Source organism: Mirounga leonina, unplaced genomic scaffold (assembly GCF_011800145.1).
Source record: "Mirounga leonina isolate KUSES-001 unplaced genomic scaffold, KU_Mleo_1.0 Mir_95, whole genome shotgun sequence".
Classification (NCBI taxonomy): domain Eukaryota; kingdom Metazoa; phylum Chordata; class Mammalia; order Carnivora; family Phocidae; genus Mirounga; species Mirounga leonina.
In genome coordinates this window covers 7,981,343-8,007,636 of record NW_023270865.1, presented here as the reverse complement: position 1 = coordinate 8,007,636, position 26,294 = coordinate 7,981,343, and the positions used below count along the sequence as shown (strand labels likewise).

Below are 26,294 nucleotides of genomic sequence, written 5' to 3'. Positions count from 1 at the left end.
CTGCCCTAGAGAACAGGACACGCAGACAGGGATTTGCTCCTCCCCCCTGGAGCCTGTGCCACAGTCTTGGCATCATGAGGAAAAGGTCACCAGCCCTTGTGAGAAGCCGGCCCCAGTCCCGGCCTTCTGGGGCCGCTCAATGAAGCAACCCCTGAACAGGGGCCTTCAAACACATCATGCTGCAAAAGAAGGCAGTTTCTTCATTGCGAAGCCCTGTTTTGCTGGGTACTCAGTAAACTGCACCCAGAAACACAGATCCTGGGCCAGTGAGAATCAGGGAAACACAACTGCAAACCATCATTCAGGGACTGGCAAACACTAAAAATTGATCTTTTCCAGGGTTGGCAAGAATACCCTTGGGGACCTGGTAGAAAGTATAAATGGGTATGGTTTTTTTCCTAAAGGCCCCTTGGCAGTGGCTACGTAAACACACGTGTCCTTTGATGAAGCAGTTGAGTTCTGAGACTCTCTCCATGCATCGTTTCCTCTTCCTTCTCTGCCCTTGCTTTCAGGCCCCGAGGCTGGCCTCCACACACAGCACCTGCCCGTTCTCGGCCCTCGGGTCTCTGGTGTGGCTCAGGAGGGGCTGGGGCAGGAGAGGGAGATGGGACTGGGGGGGAGGGGGGGACTCAACCCTGCCTCCCCGCCCATGTCCCGCCCCACAGGCTGTGGGCTTACTGAGGGGCAGCCCCCTGTCACCCTCTCAGGGTCCCACCCCTAGCCCGGCCCCGCCTCCACGGCCAGTCAGCTCTTCACTTCGGCCCCCTGAGAACAACTGCCGCTCAAAACACCCTCCTCCAAAAGGCACCCCCAGAACACAAATGGCTTCACGACAGCGCGGTCTTGAACGGGCTAATTCAGGAACCCTGCACGCACCACCCTCTAAAAATTTGGGAGGCTGAAGTCTGTGTGCTTTGGCTCTGGGAGGTCCTGTCACCACCTTCAGACACAAATTAGGGAAAAATCACTTCCTCCCGTTGCGGCAATTAAGACAAACTAGGAAATGCTTTTTAATCAGATTTTTTTTAAGGCGGCCAAAAAAAAAAAACCTCCTTACTCCTCTCCACCCATCTCCCCCAAACAATTCAGTTCTACAGCAGGCCTGGGGTGGGCGCCCCAAGGGTCAGAGCCCAGGTGCAGGGAGCGGGCACCAGACAGAAGAGGGTGGGCCCGGGACCTAGCCAGCTGCAGACACAGCTTGAGCAAACCAGTGAATGAGCTAAGGATCTGGACCCCAGTAGAAAGAGAGAACTTAAAACAAGAAAAGAAAATACATTATAGGGGCGCCTGGGTGGCTCAGTTGGTTAAGCAACTGCCTTCGGCTCAGGTCATGATCCTGGAGTCCCGGGATCGAGTCCCGCATCGGGCTCCCTGCTCGGCGGGGAGTCTGCTTCTCCCTCTGACCCTCCTCCCTCTCATGCTCTCTGTCTCTCATTCTCTCTCTCGCAAATAAATAAAATCTTAAAAAAAAAAAAAAAGAAAGAAAGAAAATACATTATAATGATAGACACTTTTTTTAAGATGGAAGAAAACCCATAAACCCATCAAATTAACAAGTGTTACCTCCAGACAGTAGAACTGGAAGGCCCTGGGGGCGAGGAGCTAAGTGATTTTCACCCTGAACTTCATTGGCTTTCTGTGTTTAACTTTGCTTGCTTATGTGGTTTTCTTCGGAACACTGTGTATTATATTTTATAACCAAGTTAGTAGACCAACAGCGGTGCCAAGTAGAGAAAGCACCCGGGACAGCCACCCTCCGGCACGACCCAGCCTGGGTCACAGCCCGGACACCTCCCCGCGACACCCCGACGTGTGGGGCCCAGAGAATCACATACAGGCCAGCCACGGCAATCCTAATGGTCTAACCACGCTACACTCTCCCTCTTGCTGCAGGGGACGCTCCACCGGGGCCGTGAACACCGGAGTCTTGTCCCCTTCCCTGCTTCCCATGGGTGACCAAAGGCACAGAGGGAAGGCAGTCGCAATGCCCGAAACCACAGAAGGCCTGCTGGAGGTGGGGACGGGGCAGGTTGCAGGACATCCGACTTTGGGAAAGTCCAGTCGTGGCCCCAATGAGCAGGGTGGGACCAGACTGATGATGAAGGTGATGAAGGTTAAAGATGGTCACAAGGGTGGAGCCCTGACCCAAGAGGACAGGTGTCCTTATAAGAGGAGACACCAGAGACCTCACTCTCTCTCTCTCCACCATGTGAGGACACAGCAAGGAGGTGCCCCGTGCACAGGAGGAGAGCCCTCACCAGGAACCAAATCCCCTGCCTCGCACCTTGATCTTGGGCTCCCAGCCTCCAGAACTTTGAGAAATAAATTTCTGTTGTTTAATTCCCCCAGTTTGTGGGATTTTTGTTATAGAAGCCCAAACACACTGACCTCAGGGATGCTCGAGAAGAATAAAGTAAATGTAATCCGATGAATGGCATAGAAACATATTAATGAAATAATATGCAGAATTTGCTCAGACCTTAGAGTAAAAGGATAGGGGGGAAAAATGAGAAAGAACACTGTGGCGTGAGGACCAGGTGACTTATTCTATGTCTAAAAGGGAATCTCAGGAAGAAAGAACAAAACAAGACAGACAGTGTTTCAAAGAGATTAACAGAGAGTTCCTAAAAATACACCTAATGTAAGTCAAAACAAACGCAGAGAAGAAGCTGAGATATACGACAGTTACGGCAGCGGAGGGGGTGGTGTTTTCATTGTTAAAGATGAGGTGGGAGATATTTCCAATCTCAGCAATATGAGGGTCTCAACAAAGACAAAAGCAGGCTGGACTCAGACTTTCCCCCTGCAACACTCAATGGAAAAAAAGAGGGGGGAGGTCAAAGGACAGTCATTATCCTATTATTTCCAATAGGCAAGAATTCAGAAGGTACCTCATGGGTAACCACAGCCTATACCCTTAACACACAAAGAGTTCTGGCAAATCAATAAGAAAGGCACCTCGTCTTACTGCATATTCTCCTAGTGGGTCTCAACAAAGACAAAAGCAGGCTGGACTCAGACTTTCTCCCTGCAACACTCAATGGAAAAAAAGAGGGGGGAGGTCAAAGGACAGTCGTTATCCTATTATTTTCAGTAGGCAAGAATTCAGAAGGTACCTCATGGGTAACCACAGCCTATACCCTTAACACACAAAGAGTTCTGGCAAATCAATAAGAAAGGAACCTCGTCTTACTGCATATTCTCCTAGTGTTCATGTCTAGCCTGTGCTATAAGCCCCCCTCTCCGGCAACCCCCGAACCCTCCCCGCTCTGTACCCCAGCGGACACTGTGGAGTTTGGAGCTCTATACCCTCCACCTACCGCTGAGGCCTCTGACTTAGATATGTCACGTCTCAAAGACCTGAGTGCCAAATGGAGCCAATGCTTCTCCACCTATTACTGTACATATGTCCCTTGGCAATTCATCATCCCCTGTCCTGATGCCAGAAGCCATCCCAGAGGCCGCCTCTCCTCCACCAACACCCTCATACCACTTTCTGTCAGGCAGGTCTTGCTCCTTCTCTGCTTCTGAAGCCACTTCTGAGCCCATGAGGATTATCCAGCCCCTGTCACCACACACCCAGCCTCATGGCACTCAAATGCATTCCCTCATGTTCTCATGTTGCACCTAGACCCTTAATGATCCGGTCCCTGCCTCCTCGTGGGGCCACCTCTCATCTCTCCTAGTCACCCGCAACCCTCCCGCCACACCCCCTGAGATGGGCCGGGCCCCCTCTTCGCCCCGTGCACTTGGATACCTAGGCTGCAATGGCCCCCCTCTGATTCCTTCAGCATTCAGTTCAAACCCCCTTCCCCATCCCCCCTCTTCACAACCCCTGTCGTCAACCAGCAGGCCAGGTGGGGCGTTCTCGCTCACGGCCCCCAGCACACCCTCCATCAGAGCTCCATCAGAGGCCTACTGAGCCGGAGAATTACTGGAGGGCAGAGCTGCCCTTGACTTGGGCATCCCCCATTCCTGGGCCAGTGGGAGGCGATGAATGGGGAGCCCGGGGTCACTGAATGCCTCCCGCTACCCACTTCCACTCTTGCACTTGAGGATCTTGTGGATCTCGGCTTTCGAAGCCTGGAGTGCCCAATGGGGACAGAGCTTCGCACCCTAAGACCTGCTGAGGCGAACATGTCTTTGCACATATTTGGCTCCTCTCTAATTCAGGGGGGGTTCTCCACCTTACCCAGCTCGACTAAAAAGCAATGTGTACATACGGACTACTCCCTATTACATTACAGGGAATGAAGCTGCCAGATGCTGGCTTTGCTGGGCTCCCTGGTCTCCCCGGGTTCCTTGAGTCAGAGTCACCCCCATGCTGGCTTTGACCCAGGAGCTTGTGATGCAAAACAGGACAGGGAGGTCTCTTTTTGGTGGCACAGCAGATGTTCCCTTTCCAGAATCAAAGTGCGGTGTGGTCTGGGGCATTTTCTCCAGCTTCCCAGCCCTGAGTCCAACACCCAGCAGCTCCTCATGACATCGTGAGGTGTCCTACATTCCGTCAATAAGCAAACGCCTCTTCTTCCCAACTCGGCAGGAAGCAGCTTCTTTGCAGCTGGGAGCCTGACTGATCAAACAGATCAATCTTGCAAGCCAAGAATTTTCGAGGTGGTCAAGTGACAAACCCACTTAACACCACAGGGACAAACGACGTATGGTCCAGAACGGACGAGCACGTGCTTGTCTCCAAAAACGTCTGAGGACGATTCTAGAAGAGGACAGCCACAATGCGCTCGGTGGCAGGGCTGAAGGACCCTTACTGGGAGGCTCTCTCCCTAACAGTCCCGCCTTGTTACACGGATACACTCTCGGCAAGTAGCTCCTGGCTTTTCTTTACATCTACCTGCAAGTGTAAGGTTACCTTGTAACTATGTCTATCGGATCCAGTCCTTACCGCCCGTGATGGTAGTGAGTTCACCAGCATCTCTCCGTTCCCCAACTCCAAGCACTGGGTGGGGCACGGTGCTCTAGGGGAAGGGATGACGAGGCTTGGGTTTCTGCTGCAGCTTCACCTTCAAAGACTGTGCAGTATCAGGGCGAGATGTGCCCAACAGCAAGCTCTGCACAAATAAACTCTGCATCGTCCCCAAGGCACAAGGACAATGTGTCCGCGTCCTAACCGGCCTTCTCCTCTACCTCTTAGCAGCAGAACAGATTTCTGATCAATTCCAGTCCTTACGTTAATCTCACGACCTGAGTTCAAGTGCAGAGCCCCGTCCCCCCGCCCACCGGCCCCCCACCACCTGGCAGCTGCCCCCCCAGCCTCAGCTCCGGGAGGGAAGGCAAAGCCGGGTCTTACCTGCCTGTGCGGCTGTGATTAGGGCCGTGTTCCCCTCGCTGTCCTGCCAGTTGACATCAACGTGGGGGCACTCTGCTAAGACCACCACAGTATCCACAAAGCCGTGGTAGCAGGCGACAATAAGGCCAGTCTAGAAGTGAAGAGGGAAGCGGGTCAGAAGCGCAGAGCCCGAGCATCACCACTGCAGACCCCATGTGCACACACTGTCCCCCCCGGGGGGACACAGAGAACCTCGGGCCCCGGTTCTGGCTGGCAGTTTAGAGCAAGCCAGGCTTTTGTTCACTTTCAAATGTTCACTGGGTGCTGCCCACGAGACAGGCACGATGCCTGGGAAACGTCTGAGAACCAAGATCCCTGCCTATACGGTGTGCCTTCTAACGGGAGGTCAAACAGCAAACTAGAGACCTACCAGATGAGTGAGGACAGAGTGTGTTAGAAAGGAGACTAGGGTAAGAGAGGCTGTGAGTGCAGGGGGGACATGGCTCCGGTAGGGTGCGCGGGGTGGGCTCCCTGGGAAGGAGACGGTGGACGAAGATGGGAAGGAGGTGAGGAAGAGCCTGGGAGGCCCGGGGGTGGAGCCTCGTGAGCCAGGAGGAGGACGTCAAGGGGCTTCGGAACCCCAAGAGGCCACAGCACAAACTGTTCAGCTTTTTGAGCAGTCAGTTGCAGGTACCCTCATCAAGTCTAGCCGCTGGATGGAAACAGCGTCTACGAGACCAGCCTGGATGTGGGGAGACCAGGTGGGAGGGGTGGTGTCATAAACATAAATATTTGGTCTTTGTCCCCAGTTCCTGGCACACAGCTCTGAAAACCCTTAGAAATTAGTTTCTTACATGCTAATGAGATGATGCACATCGGGGGCAGGGTGCTGGTAGCTTTAGAATGGAGGCCAGTCTCTAGAAAGACCGACCGCCCCACAAGTAGGAGGTGAGATCTTGCTCCTTCTCTGCACAACCCCCCCAACCCCACCTCCAGGGAGGGGAGCAGAGCTGGAGACTGAGTTCAATCACCAATAGCCAATGATTGAGTGGTTAGAGCAAATCATGGCTACTTAATGAAAGCTTCTTAAACACCCCTAAACAATGGGGTTTGGGGGGCTTCAGGGTTGGTGACACGTTGAAGTGTTGGGAGGGTGGTGCCCCCAGAAAGGGCACGCCAATTCTGCACCCCTTTCCTATACCTCGTCCTGAGCACCCCTTCCGTTTGGCTGTTCTTGGCTTTTATCCTTTATAATAAACCAGTGGCAGTCAGTAAAGAGCTTTCCTGAGTTCTGTGAGTTATTCTAGTGAATTACCAAACATGAAGGGGGGAGTGTGGGAATCCCCAAATTTGTAGCCAGTTGGTCAGAAGGTGACCCCTGGGTTGAGACTTGTGGGACGGAGCTGCACACCTGTGGGGTCTGTGCTAACCCTGGAGCGTTAGTGTCAGAATTCCTGGAATCGCTGCAGACCCTATTGCTGTCAGAGAATTGGAGAACTGGGATGGAAAAACCACACGTATCTGGTGTCAGAGAAAAAAGACATCACAGGGGACTCCTGCAGATGCTGGGCCAACGATGATGGCGGTCAGCTGTGAGCCAGGAAGCAAGCCCTCACCGGACCCCGACCTTGGTCTTGGATTTCCAGGCTCCAGAACTGTGAGAAACAAATTTCTGCCGTTTGATCAGCCATCCACTTTCTAGTATTTCGCTGCAGCCACTGAGCTGACTAAACACTTTGTGACGAAGGAAAATGATCTAAGGCTCCTCACACCATGGATTCAGTGACATGCTAAAATTCAAGACGTGGCAATCCGGAGCTAAGGATCACGTGACGCTGAGCACTGCCCACCGTACACACCACCGCATGGGGGATGCAAAGCTTACGTTTAGAGCAACTCCACGGTGACCCAGCTCTATGTGGGCCAGGGGTTTAACAAGAATGTCATTTTTCGTGGAACAAGGAAAGGGCACGGGCAATCCCACCTGCTTATCTCAATAAGCTCCTGGTTGCTGTCCCAGAAGAATACTGAATCACATATATTCGAATTTTCAGTTTTAGAGACGATCACAGATTTTTTTTTTTAAATACTGACCTCCCTTAGGCAGCATAAGGAACTCCACCATGCTGTGACTATTGTAAAGCCTATTTAATATGCCCCAGCTCATGCCTTCTTTGAAGTAAGTCATTCCATCCATAGAGTGAAATGGTTCACAATAATTTAATTTAGAAGAGAAGAGAGCACGAGTGAGTCCAGGCTTTCAGTGTCTCTAATAACTAGAGCTCACTGCCACCAATATCTGCCTTCTCCCACCCAACTTGTCTGCTCACTGCTGCATAAACGGCCCGGAAAACCTGCAACGCCACTTGGTGGGCACCAAAATCTCATTTTGAAATTCTTTGGATGGAGGCTTTTCTCAAGTGTCTGACAATTTCCTGACTTATAAATAAGGCGTGCTGAACACAGTGTAACCTCTTCCTTTTTACATAAGGACACAAGAAGCTCTTATTTATTACAGAGAAGAAATCCAGAAACAGAGAAGACAAAAAATTATCCAGACACACACAATCTCACATACACACATGCCCATGTTTTCTATACCAAAATAGGATAACTTGTTACATGTTTCAATGAGGACTATATCAGCAATGTCTTTTCACATCAATCAAAACACTTGTGTGTCAACATTTCCACCAGATGTGGAACACCCTACTCTAGTAGGGCAGAATCATAGTTATTTAATGCATCCCCACTCTTGGATGCAGAGATTGATTCCAATTTTTCCAAATTATGAGTAAAACCTGCAATGAAAATCCCTAGAACCACGGCTTCATGCTTCTCATTCCTTACTGTCTCAGGAGATATTCTTAGAAGTAGTATTTCTGGATTAAAGGAAAGAGATATTCTGAAAGCCTTGAACACATATGAAAACCTGTCCTTCAAAAATATCCCAAAGGGCCCCCACCTTTGCCGATCTGGCCATCCAATCTTTACTTAAGGACTCTGGGTTAAAAGGAGGAATTTCCATCAGTGGATAATAAAACAGTGCTCCCCAGCGCTCCTCAGCACCTGGTTCCTGGTTCCATGCTCTCTCTTTTGGAATCATGCACACCTCCATTCCCTGCTACCACAACCACTGGGAGGGTCCATTCTGGAACCACAGCCCCTTCTGGCCACCTAAAGTAAGACTTCCCAAAATGTGCCGCACACCACTGCTGAGAGTAGCCTTGGAAATCTCAGCACAACCTTAGGTCAGAAATGAAGATTATCAGGGGAAAAAAGAGAAACCTAAATTTGAGGGCTCAGGAAAAAATGGTATCGGATACCTCTCGTCTCCCAGCAGAGACTGACTTACATTACTATTAACACAATAACCTTCCTTCCTTACCCTCTGGGGGTCTACTGGCCCTCTTGGACCATGGTCTCCCAAGACAAACAGCAACAAAAGACTTGTCACAAAGGCAAATTAATATTACCCACTTGCTAAACTGACAGAAGCCCATTTGCAGATGGTCCCCGAAGCCACATATAGGCTGTTTTTTTTTAATTACAAGCAAAGTGTCCATGAGAACAAAATAATATTATTAAGAAAAAAATCAGTAAACTACCTACAAGTAGAAGCTTCCATTTGGACATCAGCTAGAAATTCAAGTCCCTCAAAACATAAGCTTAATTTTTAAGTCTACACACCATAGCAATGTTGGCGTGACAACAACAAAAAAAAATGAGTTGAGATGTTTCTGCTTAAAAAATGTAAGGGTTTGCACATCAAAAAACAAAAATATACAAAGCAAAACTCCATTTCTCGCAGGAAGAAAGGAGGATCTAACACCAGGATTTTAGGGCGCCTGGGTGGCTCAGTTGGTTAACACCAGGATTTTAGTAACATTATTTATTGTATTGACAGATGAAAGAGGTGCAGGCAGGAGGAAGAAAGGTCATCAACACACACACACACACACACACACACAAAACCAGAAAATACACAGGAAGCATCTAGATGAATTACACCAAAGTATTAATGTCCTCTGTGAAAGGAATGAGAATAGGGTGTACATGATGGTTAATTTTGGGTGTCATAATTTTATGTTGTACCCAGATATTTGGTCCAACATTATTCTAGATGTTTCTGTGAAAGTATTTTTTTTTTTTTGACAAGACTAACATTTAAATCATTATACTGAGTAAAGCAGATTGTCTCTCCCTGATGTGGGTAGGCCTCACTCAATCAGCTGAAGGCCTGAATAGAACAAAGACAGACCTCTCCTACGCAAGAAGGAATTCTGCCAGAGGACCACCTTTGGACTTGAACTACACCTTTTCCCTGGGTCTCCAGCCTGCCAGCCCACCCTGCTGATTTTGGATTTGCCAAGTCTCTGCAATTGTGTGAACCAATTCCTTAACAGAAAAAAATCTGTACATGTGTGTATATGTCTGTCTATATAGTTACACACAGTTGTTTTAGAGTTATATATAGCTAGATAGATACGTGTGTGTGTGCATCTAGCTAAGGATATATGGAGCTATATAGACATAGGTAGACAGATACCTACAGACACAGAAACTCTGTTGGTCTGTGTCTCTGGATACTCCTGATTAAGACAAGGTAGGTGGGAAAGGAACACTTTGAAGGAACTGTTTTTTACTCTATATGTCTCTGTACAGTTTGCGTTCTTTAAAACAAAGTTTTATTTGTGAGGAACTTACATGGTTTTAATTCACAGTGAAAAACAAGTACAAGTAATGATGTTTACATGCATAACGCCCTCATTAGGAAATACAGTTTTATAACAACCCCTGTAAACAGTGGTGAGAACCATCTATGAGGAGGGAGGAGGGGCAGTGGGCAGAAGAAACCAGGAACTGACAAGCAGCCAAGCGAAAAGAGACCAGTACACCAAGAAGCACATACGAACCCCGTGACCGTATGTATGGTACAAAAATAGATCTAGTAATCATCCTGATCATCCAGAAGAAAAAGGATATTACCCATGTTCTAATGTGAGAAAGAAACTCTATCATTCATAGTACAATTTTTTAAAGTTGGGTACCAAGGGAAGAAACCTCAGTGACTCGAAAATCCATTTCAATGCAACACCTTTCTCCATTCTCCATAATAGTACCACCAGCAGGAAGCAGGAAATGTTCGTGCAGCTTTGTGAAAGAACTTAAGAATCCCAGTCCTCTAAAATACATGGTATTTCTAAAAACTGCCATGAGTTACTGCTAGCATGGGTGTGTTCTGTTGGGTCAGGTGTGTTTGGTGGCATAGGTTCAGTAATCTTATTTATGATGAATAAGCACCAGATGAGAACGTAAATCCCAGGACGGGAATCTGATCATGTTGGTCACTGCTGAGCCCCCAGCTCTAAGGACAATGCTGAGCTGTGATATATTTATGGAACAAATAAATGAATACGAGGATTTTTAGTAAACAGTTTCTTCCCAGATGGTCAATGGATTTGCCCTTGGCCCTACCACATTTTGATGGCAAGGTCATGGCCAGCACCTTTCTGGACGGCAGGTGATGTCCACCATCAGCCTTCCACCACCCCCAGCTTGGCCTGGACGCTTACAGACATTGCTCCCGCCCATTTGGAAGGCAAAAAAATCTAGCAACTTCACTCACACTAACATTGCCTGAGCTTGCAGGCTTTAAATAATTCTCACCAAACTATCACTTTGTAAAATGTTGCTTTTGTGTTATACACCTCGTAAAACATTTGCAGCTTCTGTGAGGAGACATTTTACTGAGAAATGTTTCTGGTCCCCTGAGACATGCTCACAATTGGGATGGCTGATGAAGTCAAGGGAGCAGTGGGGGAATGGTCAGGAAAACCCACATAATCTTGGGAGAAGGGTTGTTTGCAAGCCTGGAAGTGAGACAGACTTTATGAAATACTCTAGGCTGGCCTTCTAGAACGAAAATCACAGCCAAGTTTTCCTTTGTTCACTTTTAAGATGATGTGAATTAAAATCAGAGGCCTAAGAAAAGAATATTCCACTGCAGGGCGGAGGTGGGAACCCAGGATAAAAATAACCCAGACCACTGGCTGCAGCAAAGACAATGGCCTGAGAAGGGTGAGGTCCCTGCGAGGGGTCGGCTCCTGGTTCAGCCTCACACAGTGGTGCGGGCACACTCAAACCAGCACAAACACAAGACTGGCTCAGATTTTCCACTCTGACAGTCTTCTGAAAACACCTCCTTACCATCTACTTAAGCTATTCTCCCAACGAGATTCCAAAGGAAAGGGTATTCTATAAAAGTCTTCCCCTAACACTGGCTCATTATTTCAACACAGTACAGGGAAAAGGTGAGTAATGAAGCTCTAAGACCAGCTCCACAGGCAGGAAGGTGTTCCATGGGCCTCACATGAACAGCCTAGGAGAGGTTGCGCACCTGCAAGGCACGGAATCCCCAACACGCACCGTCTTGTAGAGAAGCCTGACTGCACCATGTCAAATAGCATCGCTCTGCTTCAGTTCTTCATTAAACTAAGAAATGGCTGTCGCTGGAGGCAAACCCTTCCCAACTGTCTTGGGGAAGCTGAATGAGCTCAACCACAAAGCCCAGGCAGCAAACTTCCTCTCTGAAGTGTCTCCCTAAGAACTCACATTAGCATGCAATTTCTATGATATGACATCTGTTTTCCTTTGAAAACACACACTTATTAGACTTCCTAGGTGTGATTTTTTTTAGTGTCTTGATCTGAATTACTTCCTGTGATGTGTTATGAGAAGTTTGGAGGGTAAAGAGATGTGTAGGTCTGGTGCAGGGGGGTGGAGGTGACCACCTGGCCAGCAGGCAGGTCCCAAGGGCACCTCCCACTGTGGGGCGTGGCCCCAGGACCTCTCACGAGCCAGCTCACAGGACCGAGTCCCATGGAACATTCCATGGACAGGTGGCCCAACACACACTCACTGAGGGCCTGCTTGTGCCAAGCACAGCTCAATGCTGGGGGGACGCAAGTGAACCGGATAGAAACCAGCACAGCCCCTGATAATCTGCTTGGGCTCGAGCAGCCCCAACTCTGGCAGCTCTCTCCAGGAGGTACGCGTGAGCGTTCACTGTAAACAAATTCCAAATATTGAGAAAAGTAAAATGGGAAGTAAGTAATATAACAAACACCCTCGTCACATTGACTACGTTAGCAAAGGCTAATATTCTGTCATAACCGCTTCACATTTCTGTAAGAAATCAACATTCCTGGGCGCCTGGGTGGCTCAGTTGGTTGAGCAGACTGCCTTCAGCTCAGGTCACGTTCCCAGGGTCCTGGGATCAAGTCCCACATCGGGCTCCCTGCTCTGCGGGAGGCCTGCTTCTCCCTCTCCCACTCCCCCTGCTTGTGTTCCCTCTCTCGCTGTGTCTCTCTCTGTCAAATAAATAAATAAAATCTTTAAAAAAAAAGAAAAAAGAAAAAAAATCAACATTCCAAAAAGAGCTGACATCCTTTTTGGGGCGTCCTTCCTCCCTGGAGGCAACCAGTTATGTGTTGATAGGTATCCTGACTTGGCTTTTGAATTTTTTTACTTATGCCATGTATCTATAAACAATATGTTGAATATAGATTGTTACTTTGTATTTGAAATATTTACAAAAAAGCAGTATTTCTGTGTACCTGTGAGCCTGCAACCTGATTTACTCAGTGCTGGATGTGAGATAAACCCAAATATCAGGCAAGCACAGCATCTCCACATATGGGTCCCTCCCTAGTCATTTATATCCCCAAACTGATAGACATTTAATTTAATTTGGTTCCAAAGTCCCGCAAGTGTAAATACGGAGCACTGAGTTAGAACCTTGGTCTGTATCTCCTGACGCACCTGAGCTAGGACTACCTTGGAATCGGCATCTAAAAGTCAGGGTTTCTGGACCACGGCACCGTTTACATGAGGGGTCTTTTTTTAAAAAAAAAAAAAGATTTTATTTATATATTTGACAGAGAGAGAGACAGCAAGAGAGGGAACACAAGCAGGAGGAGAGGAAGAGGCAGGCTTCCCGTTGAGCAGGGAGCCTGATGCGGGGCTCGATCCCAGGACCCTGGGATCATGACCTGAGCCGAAGGCAGACGCTTAACGACTGAGCCACCCAGGCGCCCCTACATGAGGGATCTTATGGCTCTATCCTGAGAGGAGATCCCACGTATTGCCGGATGTTTAGCTGCATCCCTAAACACCAGTAGTATCTCTTATCCCCAACTAATGGCAACCAAAATGTCTCCAGACATTGCCAAATGTCCCCCCCCAGGGGGAGGGGGGCCAAAATCGTCCCCGGGTGAGAACCGCCTATAGAAGTGAACTAGATGGGAGTAGGATCTGCCAAAATGCTCTCCAAAATGGCTGCAATTTCTTACACTCTACCACTGGTGTACACGAGTTACAACCTCCTTCCTACAACCTTCTTCCTATAACCTTCTTCCTATAACCTTCTTCAACCCGCTTTTCTTTTTCACCAGTCCGATGGGAAGTCCTTGTTACTGTCTTTAGCTTGCATTCCCGATCACCAGTCAGAAGAGCTCCCACAAGTTCCAGTGAATGACTGGTTTATATCCTTTGCCCATTTCCTGCTGGCTTCTTTTCCTCATTGATCCGTCTGAATTCTTTACATATTCAAAGTCAGCACTATCCAACAGAAATATAACAGGAGCCACAAATATAAGCCACATACTTAACTTTAAGTGTTCTGGTGGCCACATTAAGAAAAAGAATCAGGTGAAATTCATTTTAAGGATGCATTTTATTTAACCCAACATATCCCAAATGTGATTATAACACATAATCAACATTAAAAAGTTTAATGAGATACTAATGAGGCAGTAAGGGCTGGGAGGGAGCCCTGAGTCATGCTAAAACTTCCACCCGTGAGCTTTTGTAGCATCTCCTGGAAAGGGGCAAAGGAAATCACCGTTAAGAGTTGTTGATTCAGGGGGCGCCCAGGTGGCTCAGTCGTTAAGCGTCTGCCTTCAGCTCAGGTCATGATCCCAGGGTCCTGGGATGGAGCCCCACATCGGGCTCCCTGCTCCGCGGGAAGCCTGCTTCTCCCTCTCCCACACCCCCCTGCTTGTGTTCCCTCTCTCACTGTGTCTCTCTCTGTCAAATAAATAAATAGAATCTTTAAAAAAAAAAGAATTGTTGATTCAGTAATGTGAAGCTATAATAATCAGATGCACTCACTGAGAGTCTAGCAGAAAAACAAGTGGTTGGAAGCTCACCATCTAGGGTGTTTTGCCATCCCAAGTAACCCTTAGCAGTCCCCCAAAAAGTCCTGATCGACATCCTTTCTCCGCCTCTCCTGTCTTCCATATGCGCAGGACACACACTCGCCCACGTGTGGGTGACAGTCCACGACGGAGCTGGTAAGGTGCACAACAGAACTTTGTCCCTGTTTTCTGCGTTGACCATCCTTGAAGCTCACAGATGGAATGTCTCTCAGCCAAGGTCTGGGTGAGGGCTTGGAGAGCAGGGCCCCACCCGCACCTCCAGCCAACCCACAAGAGCATGAATGAGCAAGAGGCGAATCTTGGGGGTGATCCTCATCACTGCAAACACACCGTATCCAAACATAACCTACAAACACATACCCATACGACAGGTACAGTAGTGTCGATCGTGTTCCTATTTATTTTCTTCCGTGGGAAAAACTGTCCTTCATTTTAAGATTATGTCCTTGCTCCTTGATCGGGCATACAATGTACTTTCACTTACAATAGGATGGAGAAAGAGTTTCTGATGGTATTTCCCTTTCTTAGCTTGCAACATCAAATCTTGGTAACTACGTCCTGCCGCATATTCCAAACACACTTACACAAGGCCAGTCCTCCAGCCTGGTAACCACTGTTCCTCGTGGTACCATCAAGGGTACCTGAGCACCTGAACATCCTGCCACCCATGGCTTCTGACCTCTAATGTGGCCACACGAAGTCCCCATAGTGGGGCTCTCGCTAGCGCCAACCTTCGCCGCTAGCCCTCACTCAGTTCTCCATGCCTCCAAGCCTTCGCCCCTGGAGTGGCCTCCACCTGATGCACCTTCCTCCCCCTCACAGCTGCAACCCCGAGCCTCCAGGCACCCGTCTGAGCCACCCGTCTGAGCCTCCCGCCTGCCATGGGTCTAGTCACCCTCTACTACGCCCGTCTGCTGGTGCCCTCCCTGGGCTGGGAGGACTCCCCACTGGAAGGTGGGCTCTAAGTGGAGAAGCACCACATCTTTCTGACTCTGTTTCCTCAGTGCCTGGCATCTACAACACACTCGATAAGCATCTGTTGAATGAAGGAAATGCCCCTGACGTGCTTTAGTACCTCCCAGCTCACACAGTGCTCAGCTTACTCTCTCAACCGAGGCACGGAGGCACGGTGACGAGCTTCGAGCTTTTTACGGTACTGACACATTCAAGCAAGGGAATTACTTGGGGTCCCAGGGAACCTCCAAGAACACAGGTACCTTTACTGTGCTAAATATCACTCTAGGCTGGCGCCGCCAGATCTGGGGCTGAATAACACAGATGTGAAAGCAACAACCGAATGCAAAGAAATCGAAAGCAGGCTCAAGAGTTCCACCCGTGAGGGATTCACCTCAAGGATATCAACAGTATGTCAACAGATCTGCATGAAGAGCTGTAACTGCAAAAGCCTGAAAACAACGCAGGCTATGGGACACTCTGCCGCCCCCAACAGGAATGAGGTCGGAATGCAGGTGCTGATGTGCAAAGATCTTCAGGGGACAGTATTAGTAAAACAACCGTAACCACAGGTCAGAACAGGGCATGGGATATCATTTCTTTTGGGATGAACTGTTCAAATGTGTGCATGGCTCCTGGAAGGTCTATGTTCATAAGTGATCTTTCATTTTCCTGAAAGGAGATGTAAGAAATCTAACTAGAGGGGCGCCTGGGTGGCTCAGTCGGTTAAGCGCCTGCTTTCAGCTCAGGTCATAATCTCGGGGTCCTGGGACGGAGCCCTGTGTTGGCTCCCTGCTCAGTGGGGAGTCTGCTTCTCCCTCTCTCTCTGCCTGCTATTCACCCCACTCATGCGCTCTCTCTCAAAACAAATAAATAAAATCTTAAAAAAGAAAAAAGAAAGAAATCTAACTAGCCACCTTGAAGACACATATCATGAGAGAGGGGACTTAGAGGTTTTATTAAATATTTTGGATTTGTTTCAAAGTCCTTTCAAGGGGTACACATTTTTAAGTATACAAGTAAAATTATTCTGGCAATGGGGTTACAGGCTATATTTTTATTCATGTGTTCTTATGTCAAAGAGATGCCTAATAAGTTTTAAATAAACAAAAACAAACATTACTATGGATAAAATGGACAAAATATATCAGGAAAATTCTTTCAGAGGCAGGGCTCACCCAACGGCCTTTGGATTAAGAATAGACAAATTCGAAGTTGTAATTCAAAACAATTTCCCTTTAGACCAAACTTTGCAAACAACGTGAATTTTATAATCACTGCAAACCTCTTGTTTGGATTTATGATTTCAAGAATGTTAGTCATTTTAGGAAGTGACTTTTTCAACGATAGTGTCTCTTTAAATCCAGTATATATATTACATGCAGTTATATACATTATTTATTATATACTTATCAGGCTTATTTTCCCAATAACAGCAATGGTTTTCCCACAGTCACCTTACCACCAGTGAGAGGAAGCCAGGCTTGGTTACCAGGAGAGGCCCTCCAGGCAGCGACTGTCAGTACCCATGACATGTTCCTCTCACCGTTTATCCCGAGTTTTTACGACATATACACAAAGCTCAGCAAAGAACTGTAAAGAGAGAGAAGAACTCGAAGAGCAAAATATAGAAAACAGAATGGCACAGAAAGTACCCCACCAGTGAGAAAGGGCTGACGGGGGGGATGCTGGCAGCTACCCCATGCGACATCCTGGGTCAGAACTGCCCAGCCAAGCTGCTCCTGAATCCAGAAACTGGGAGAGGATATGAATACTAATGGTTCTTCGGGCCACTATATTCTGAGGGGTGATGTTATGTGGCATTAGATAAACACCAGTGAGTCACAAGAGGAGACCCCAGACACACACAGTCATAATCTTCCGCACCCCACACACATTAGCAACTTATGTTTCCGTCTTAAGAACTGGATTCTTGGACTAAAGGTTGAATACATGTTTATACAAAGATATACATAATTAAATAAAGTGTACTACGATTTCATTAATAACTAGCCATTAAAATCTACTAAGTATTATGCTAGGTACAAGGAGATATAATTAATGCCACAAACCAGCTAAGAAAATTTCCCCTCTGGGCTCAAATCAGAACTCACTATATTCTTCAGAAGACATGAGCACAATACTATTTTTTCCTTTATTCAAAAATGTTCTCCTTTTGAAATTAGAAAACAAAAGTTAAAGAACATTTTTCTGGGAGGTCTGGGTGGCTCAGTCGGTTAAGCGTCTGCGTTCGGCTCAGGTCACGATCCCGGGGTCCTGAGACTGAGCCCCGCATCGGGCTCCCCGCTCAGTGGGGAGTCTGCTTCTCCCTCTCCCTGCTGCTCCCCCTGCTTGTGCTCTCTCTCTCTGACAAATAAATAAATAAAACCTTAAAAAAAAAGAACATTTTTCTATTATATAATCTTACATGTTATCAAGCATTAGTAAAAATGAGATATACAAAGAATTTTAGTCATGAAGAAAAGGCTTAAATCGTAATATAAAATGAAAAATATATACTTTAATAAATAGGCTTATAAAATTATCAACAATGCACCAGAATTTCAGTAGTGATTGATTCTAGATGACATTACAGGTGGCTTATTTTTCTTTATACTTTTCTGTAATAAAAAGTCCCGTTTTTACTACAATGAACACTTCTGTTTATTCATCAGAAAATTTAAAGTTTTTAAGGAAGAAAAAATTCTGATAAAACTTCCCAATGTCCTGCTTGTTCAACTTCATAAGCAAGTTCGTAGACTGGGAGGAACCAGTACAAAAAAAGAGAGAAAGAGAGCTGGGGCTTATCCTTTTCTGGAAAGAGCTGAAAGGGGTAGAAATAGATTTACAATCAAGCAAGCAATCCATAAACGAAAAAACGAATTGACCCTTTCAGGACCTGGGGGTTACCGTCAGCCTCATTTCTTGCAAAAACGCTCCATAAAGTTTCAAGAGAGGGACCCAAATTGCCCACGACATTGGCCTCAAAGAACTGAAACCCTTGTTGGAGATTCAGCCTGTCACGCCAAAGCACTGCCAAAGCAGGTCTGCTGGGGGGTCTCAGACAACAGTGCGCTCTACTCATGATAAAGAAACTGGACTCGGATTTTTTTAAAGCAATTTTTTTCACAAATACTGAGTCTGTAATGCACAGATACTGGTCTTGTGTCACACAGTGTGATGTAACCCAGTACAATCCAAACCAGCCAATGGCGAATAAACAACTTGGCTAATTATTCCCCCAAACCACCTATTTACTGTGTTCTGATTTGGCTGGTGTTCAACGCTGGCCACTCGGGGTGGGGTCCCCGGACCAGCAGGGGCAGCATTCCCCTGAAAGCTTGTCAGGACTCCAGAACACTGCCCCTCCCACCCCACCTGTCCAGACTTAGTGACTCAGAGTGTGCACGTCTCAAGCCCCCAGCTGGTCTACGGGACAAAAAGTGTGAGGAGGAGCTCAATGGGAGCGGGGCGGGGCTCTCAGATGGACATGATGATGGGCGTACCGCACCTGGGAGCCCAAGGTGCGAGACGTCCCAGTCAACCCCTTCTGGGATGCTGGAAATAACAGCTCAGCTTGCTTTTCCCGTTTATTTTTATTTTCATTGACTTTATTTTATTTTCATTGTATTTTATCTTGATTTCCTGTTCATTTTTATTTGAATCTGACTGATTTGATTTTGATGTTTTTGGATTCTGACTTTACCTGACTGTCCCTAGTCCTGGCCCAGATGCCTCCGGGCACCCCCTCAAAATGCCACCTCATTGGTCCTGTCTGCCACCTGCTCTTTGATCCTTCCCCCTGAGTCATCCCTGGTCGCCGGCTGGGATGGAGGGGTCACAGAGAGAAGGGGAGATCACAGGATTTTATGATTTGTATTTGCCTTACAGATCTGGGCGTAGGAGCCCTACGACAGCGTAATAAAACAAATCCAGGGCAAAGAAGGCTCCCAGGGGAGGAGGCGGGTCACACTGCTTTCAGAAGGCTCTTTGGTCAACCCGTGAGTATTTGGTTACCACCGGACAAGCCGGTACTGACGAGCTATGTATGCCCGGCTGGCTGTTAGGAAGGCAAAGGTGAACTGTGAAATCAGACGGTCCTTCCCCTGGGGAAAGTCAGTCTAGGGAAGCAGACAGGGAGGTAAACAACAGTGACGAGGCCTGCCCAGAGGACTATGGGAGGACAAGGGATTGGAAACAGGTGGGGAGAGGAGGCTAGCAGTCACCCCGCTGAGCCCAACAGCAGGAGGCCCAGCGGTGTCAGGGAAGAGGGGGATGGCTTCCCAAGTGGCGGCCAAGCATGTGCAAAGGCCGGGAGCTGGGAGCTCCAGGGGAATTCGGGAAACCGTGAAGGGTTGGCAAGGAGGGCTAAGGAGTCTTGAGTCTTGTCTGAAGCTAGGGAGAACCAACTGAGGTCTGAGGCAGGATGCATCATGATCAGATATTCCTTCTAAAAACCTGCCTCCGGGGGATGCCTGGGTGGCTCAGTCGGTTAAGCGTCTGACTTCAGCTCAGGTCATGATCGCGGGGTCCTGGGATCGAGCCCCGCATGGGGCTCCCCCCTCAGCAGGGAGTCTGCTTCTCCCTCTCCCTCTGCCCCTCCCCCTGATGCTCTCTCTCTCTCTCAAATAAATAAAATCTTAAAAAAAAAAAAAAAGAAAGAAATGAAAAGCCCACATCATAAAAGGAAAAAAAAAAACACCTGCCTCTGGTGGGAAGTACGGTGGAAGGGGAGAGCTTTGCCATTTTCTTCTATTTTCAAAATATTTATTAAATATGTGCCCCCCAAGGGGCGCCTGGGTGGCTCAGTCGGTTGAGCGACTGCCTTCGGCTCAGGTCATGATCCTGGAGTCCCGGGATCGAGTCCCGCATCGGGCTCCCTGCTCGGCGGGGAGCCTGCTTCTCCCTCTGACCCTCCTCCCTCTCATGCTCTCTCTCTCTGTCTCATTCTCTCTCTCAAATAAATAAATAAAATCTTTAAAAATAAATAAATAAATAAATAAATAAATATGTGCCCCCTCCCCACCTTTTCAAGCTGACTTGGCAACTCCTTCCTGATTTAGGATGTAATTGAAACTGACATCTGTCTGTCTGACTCTTATCTGTCAGGGCCAACGGCTTCAACATAACATTCCGGGCTCTGGGATGTCTCTTCTCCAGGTGATAAACCAAGTTAGCCAAAGATATACAAATGACCAAAACCACAATGAGACTTCACGCCACACCTGCTTAATGTCTTCCAACTTCACTTTTTTTAACGTAAAAATTTAAAAAATAACTTCTTCCAAATGTGAAGGTTCTTGATATCATTAGTCATCAGGGAAATGCAAATTCAACCCACACTGCGATACCACCAGAACGGCTAAAATTAGAAAGACAATACCAAATGCTGGTGAGGGTGTGGATCTCTTGTGTTCCCAGCAGGTGGGCACGTAAAGTGGAATAACCACATTTGAAAACTGGCAGTTTCTAATAAAATTCACCACACGCCTACCTGATGGCCCAGCAGTTCCACTCACAGGTATGTTCCCAGGAGAAATAAAGTCTATATCCACATAAAGACGTGTATAAGGATGTTCAGTGCAGTTTTATTCATAACAGCCCCAAACTGCAAACCACCCACATATTCATCATCAAAAGAGTGGAGAAGGAAGCTCTGCTCTCCTCAAGCTTAGGAATACCACTCAACAACCAAAAGGAACAGAATCCTAATACATGCAACACCAAAAGGTCTCAAACACACTGCATCAAATGAAATAAGCCAGACATAAAAAAGTACATGCTGTTTGACTTCATTTAATGAAATCCAATGACAGGCAAAATTAATCTATAGTGATAAAAAACAGTAAAGGGGATTATTGGAAGGAGTAGGAGAGAACTTTCTAGGGTAATGGAAACGTCCTATATCTCAATCTGGGTAATATTTATACGTGTATGTTCATTTGTCAAAATTCATTGAGCTGTACCCTTAAGAGTTCTGCATGTCTCTGTGTGTAAATCATTATCTCGATGAAGTAACAACCGTACAAAAACCAAGTTAGCCAAAGATATACGAGTGACCAAAACCACAATGAGACTTCACGCCACACCTGCTAGGATGTCTATCATCAAGAAAAACAAAAACCAACAAGTGTCGGCAAGGATGAGGGGAAACTGGAACCAAAGCACCACTGCTGTGGAAAACGGTCTGGCGGCTCCTCAGGAAGCTAAACATAGAATGGCCATGAGGGCGCCTGGGTGGCTCAGTCAGTTGGGTGTCCAATTCTTGATTTTGGCTCAGGTCATGATCTCAGCGTCATGGGTTTGAGCCCTGCATCAGGCTCTGCGCTCAGCACAGAGTCTGCTTGAGATTCTCTCTCCCTCTGCCTCTGCCCCTCCCCTCACCCGAGCTCTCTCTAGCTCTCTAAAATAAATCAATCAATCAATCAATCAATCAATCAATCTTAAAAAGAAAAGAAAAGAATGGCCATATGACCCAGCAATTCCACTCCTAGTATGTACCCAAACGAATTTAAAGCAGGGACTCAGATACTTGTACACCCGTGTGCAGAGTGGCAACGTGATTCCCAAGAGCTGAAAGCTGAGGCAGCCCAAGTGTCCCTGAGCTTACGAATGGATGAACAAAATGTGGTCTCAGACCCTGGGGTGTTATTTCTTTAAATTAAGGACTGAAATTCTGACACCTGCCACAGCAGGGATGCACCCTGAAGGCGTTATGCTGGGTGCAAGAAGCCAGACACAAATTCCATCTATGTGACAGATCTAGAATAGGCAAACTCAGAGATAGAAAGTAGGTTAGAGGTTCCTGGAACCAAAGAGGGGGGAAAGAATGGGGACTTACTGCTTCACAGTTACAGGGTTTCTGTTTGGGGTGATAAAAATAGACGGCAGTGACAACTGCACAACAGCATGAGCATAAGTCCTGCCCCTGAATTATACGCCGGTTACAGTGGGTACAAGGGGAGCTTTATGTTATCTATATATATTTACCACACTAGAAACAGTCATAGTGGAGTGTGCCCAAAGCCATTCAGACCTATACCTTACATGGACAAAGTATATGTATAAATATATTGAATTATCCCTCAATGAAAAAAAAAAGAAAGAAAGAAAGAAAGAAAAGCAACTTAGTGATACCTGCGTAACACGGACAGATCTCAGAACCATTGTATCGCGTGAAAGAAGCCCAGCGCCATGGCGCACGCTGTATGATTCCATCCCTGTCCCAACGCTGATGAAACTAATCCACAGTGACAGAAATCTCAGTGGTTGCCTCTGATGCGGGGGGGGGGGAGGACGTTGAGCAGAAACTAGGGAAAGTCTATCCTGAGCTGGGCGATGAGGCTCAGGTGGATGAGTTTGTCAAAAATCATCCAGCTGTTCATTTAGAATTTACTATATGCAAATTAGACCTCAATAAACTACTATTACTACAAAAAATGGGGCTTAGGATCAACAAGGCATGGATGGTGCTGCGAAGGGCGTGGGAAAGAGCAGGGCCAGAGGTGGGCAAGCACTGAGAAAAAACCCTGCCATCGGTCACCGGGAAGGAGATGGTGCGATTGAAGAAGGTGGTGGCATGGCGGACGCTGAGGGAAGCAAAGCCAGGAGAACAAACACTTGGACGTGGGGCGGGACGTTAGAAGAGGAGATTGCCTTCTGACTTGGGCCCCTGAGAAAACATCGAAGTCGTGTGCCAAGGCAAGAAACACAGCAGGAAAATCCAGTGCTCCTGGTAAGCAGATGAAGGCCCAGAAATCTAGAACCAACTCAAAGAAGAGTCTCACATACATACAAGATATATTCAACTTGAATCTGAGGCTCGTAGTAGAAAGCAGGGTTAATTTTAAAGGGCAGTGGTGCATAGTGAGGTCATTTTGTTGTTTTCTTTTGCTTTTTCTCTGGCTGGCAATCATTTGCCTGGCTTATGCCAAAAACAATATATCCTCCAGGCACATGCAAGACAGCATGTCCTCAAACTTTTCCCTGAGTCAGTGGATGCAATGTCTTCTGAGGAAAGCATTAGAAGGGCCTCCCTCCTCGTTCACACCATCACACCGGCCCGTTCACTAAGAAGGCAAAAAAATGGACAACGGACAGAGATTTCTAGAGTCATAATCATCCAGACGGTCGTGACTAATAAGATGGGACAAAAATGCCCAGTTGGGGTGCACAGATGAGCCCAGAAAGAGGGCCTCGTAGGCAATGAGGGCCCTCTGAGGATTTGTTTCTTCTCTGGAAGGGCGCTCAGGGCCTCCCCTTGCCACACCCTGCCCCCGCCCAGGGCCCTCTTCTGAGAAGACTCCCTTCACTCAGGCCTCTGAGCCACGACCCTCTCTCCCTCACCTACCCGCTAACCACCTGTCGTAGGTTGAACCATGCACCCCCCTCAAAAAAGATATGTCCAAGTCCTAACCCTTGGTACCTGTGAATGTGACCTTATTTGGAAAGAGTCTTCGCAGATATAATCAAGTTAAGGATCTTGAGATGAGGTCAGCCAGAGATGAGACAGACACAGGGAGGCCATGTGAACTTGGAGGCAGCAAGAACACTGGTGCAGACACACACCAACAACGACCAACAACGTCTGGGGCCACCAGAGGCTGGAAGAGGCAGGAAGGACCCCTCCAGGGTCTTCGGAGAGAGCACAAACCTGCTGCCACCCTGATTTGGGATTTCTAGCCTTTGGAACTGTGAGAGGAAAAATCTCTGTTGTGTAAGTCCCCAACGTTGTGCTAATTTGTTATCAGAGCTCTAGGAAACTAATACGTCAGCACTCCGGCACCACATTCGCCCCGTGTCCTCCGAGCATCTCCTCCACGTGACCTTCCCCCTCCTCTCCGACTCGGAACACCAGCCTTGGATAAGGCCCTCCCTGGCCCGCAAAGGCAGCGAAAGCCCCCATCAGGTCACCGGCCTCCTGGCCTGACTCCCCTCCACCCTCCACCCTCCACACTCAAGTGTGTCCATTCCTGCAGCTCCCAGCTGCCTGCAGGAGAAAGAGCCCGGGGCTGGCCCCTGCCCCCCGTCCCTAGCCTGGGCGGGCACCATGTCAGTGAGACCTTTGCAGTAGAAGCAGGTATCGTGTGGGGCATCTGCAAAACTCAGATCCAACTGTGCTGTGCGTGAAAATCCTCAAGATGTCTGGTCCCTTGTTTAGCTTTTATTCTTCCAGCCACCAGCAACTTCAACTTTTAATACATGGCAAAATATGGCTGATCTGGGAAATGAACAGGATAAATACTCTGCAAATAGAACCTTGAGACATAAACATGCCTCCAAAAGAAACAAGCCCGTCTGGGCAGCTAAGCCCACCAGAGAGCATCCCGTATCGGTAACAGGGGAGGGAGGCCCTCACTCGCCTAGGCTTCTGGTTAGTCCCCTGCAACACCAGCTCTGAGCAGGGTCCACCCGCCTTCACCCACTCGTCTGCTCCAAGATCCTAATTCCCTACAGGAACATTAGGAATGCAGGGCATCTCTAATCCCTTCTACTTGCAGCTCTATAATTTAGAGTTAGGTGTGCCTCTCAGACTTCCCAAAACCAGCGCTCATAGACTGATTCGATGCCCCAAACATCCACCCGCAAAATGTTGCTGTCGTTGGACTTTATTTGCTCGAGCAGTTTCAGGTTCACAGCAGAACTGAATGGAGGGCAGAAAGGTTTCCCAAACTGCAAAGTTTTAATACCTGAAATGACAGCCAGAACAAAGTAAGGCCTACGCTATATTCCAATTCCAGCAGGGCAGCAATAAAAGCTAAGACCGGTCATTTTTTTAAGAGCTTAATGGGCTGATTAGCTAAAGCGTTACAAAAATGAAAAGGAAATATGGAGTCAATATATACCATGAAACTTAACAAAGAAGGAAAGGTGGTCTAGCACCCTAGTGAAGTCTTAACTAACAACAGCTAGCCTGTTAGAGGAATACCAACGTTACTTGCTTGCAACTGCTGGAATTCAGCCACAGATAAAGTGGAGATATACGGAGGCATAATTACAGATGAGAGAAAATGCTATTAATCTCATCAGTGGAAACATAATGAGGACAACATGAGAGGTGGGCACGGGGAGAGGAAGTAAGGGTGAGGTTGGGAACATCCTTCCCTAACACGGGAGTCCAGAAATACTGACTAGAACTATGGGAAAGAAATCAAGGTTGAAATGAAAGATACTATGGTGTGTAACTCGACAATAAGCTTTTTCACTTCTAAGTGCCTGACATTAAGCTTTTGATTCTGGAGGCAACCGCTTCCAAGACCTCCATCTTAAACACAGGGCCAGTTACTCAACTAGATAAGGAGCCAGGATGCCCCACCCCTGATGTTCCCCTTTTTAGAAAGCCCTGGGTGACCTAGATAACTCTAGATGGCCGGACTGCTTGCTTCCCCTCCTGCACCGTAAGTCCCACTTTGTGTTTTAAATTCACCAATAAAGAGTGAACCCCCAAAACCCTAGCCCCCACCCTCAACCCCAATAAATGCAGAACGGCAGACCCATGAGTGCTCTCCCTCCTCCTCCTTGCCCAGTACGAACCACAAGGGCCAATCCAGCACAACATGGGCTCTGGTTGGGGAAATGCCCAGGTGAGAGCCCCAGGCTTTTCTAGCTGGTAGCATCACCACTGATAGGCAATACAGGAAGGCATTAGAACAATAAATATGAAACACTATGGATGAGTGTGTCTGACTGGAGAAAGAGGGGTAAGCAGTCTTGTCAGCATCCATCTGTCATTGCAGGGAGTCATTAGTATTGTCCCAAATGGATAAATCGAGACACCCATTAGGAGCAAGCTGTCCATCAGCAGGGCGGTGAACGGCAGAAGACAAGGAAGTGGG

General features: G+C 47.7%; 1 protein-coding gene across 2 annotated transcripts in view; it reads right to left on the bottom strand.

Moving 5' to 3' along the window:
- The window catches only part of ANKRD33B (ankyrin repeat domain 33B), a 71,060-nt gene that overhangs the window by 21,867 nt on the left and 22,899 nt on the right, over positions 1 to 26,294 (bottom strand). For both annotated transcript variants that reach the window (XM_034998862.1, XM_034998863.1), the window contains exon 2: positions 5,306 to 5,435. In XM_034998862.1, the coding sequence (XP_034854753.1) occupies positions 5,306 to 5,435 (130 nt within the window). The remainder of the gene's footprint in view (positions 1 to 5,305; positions 5,436 to 26,294) is intronic.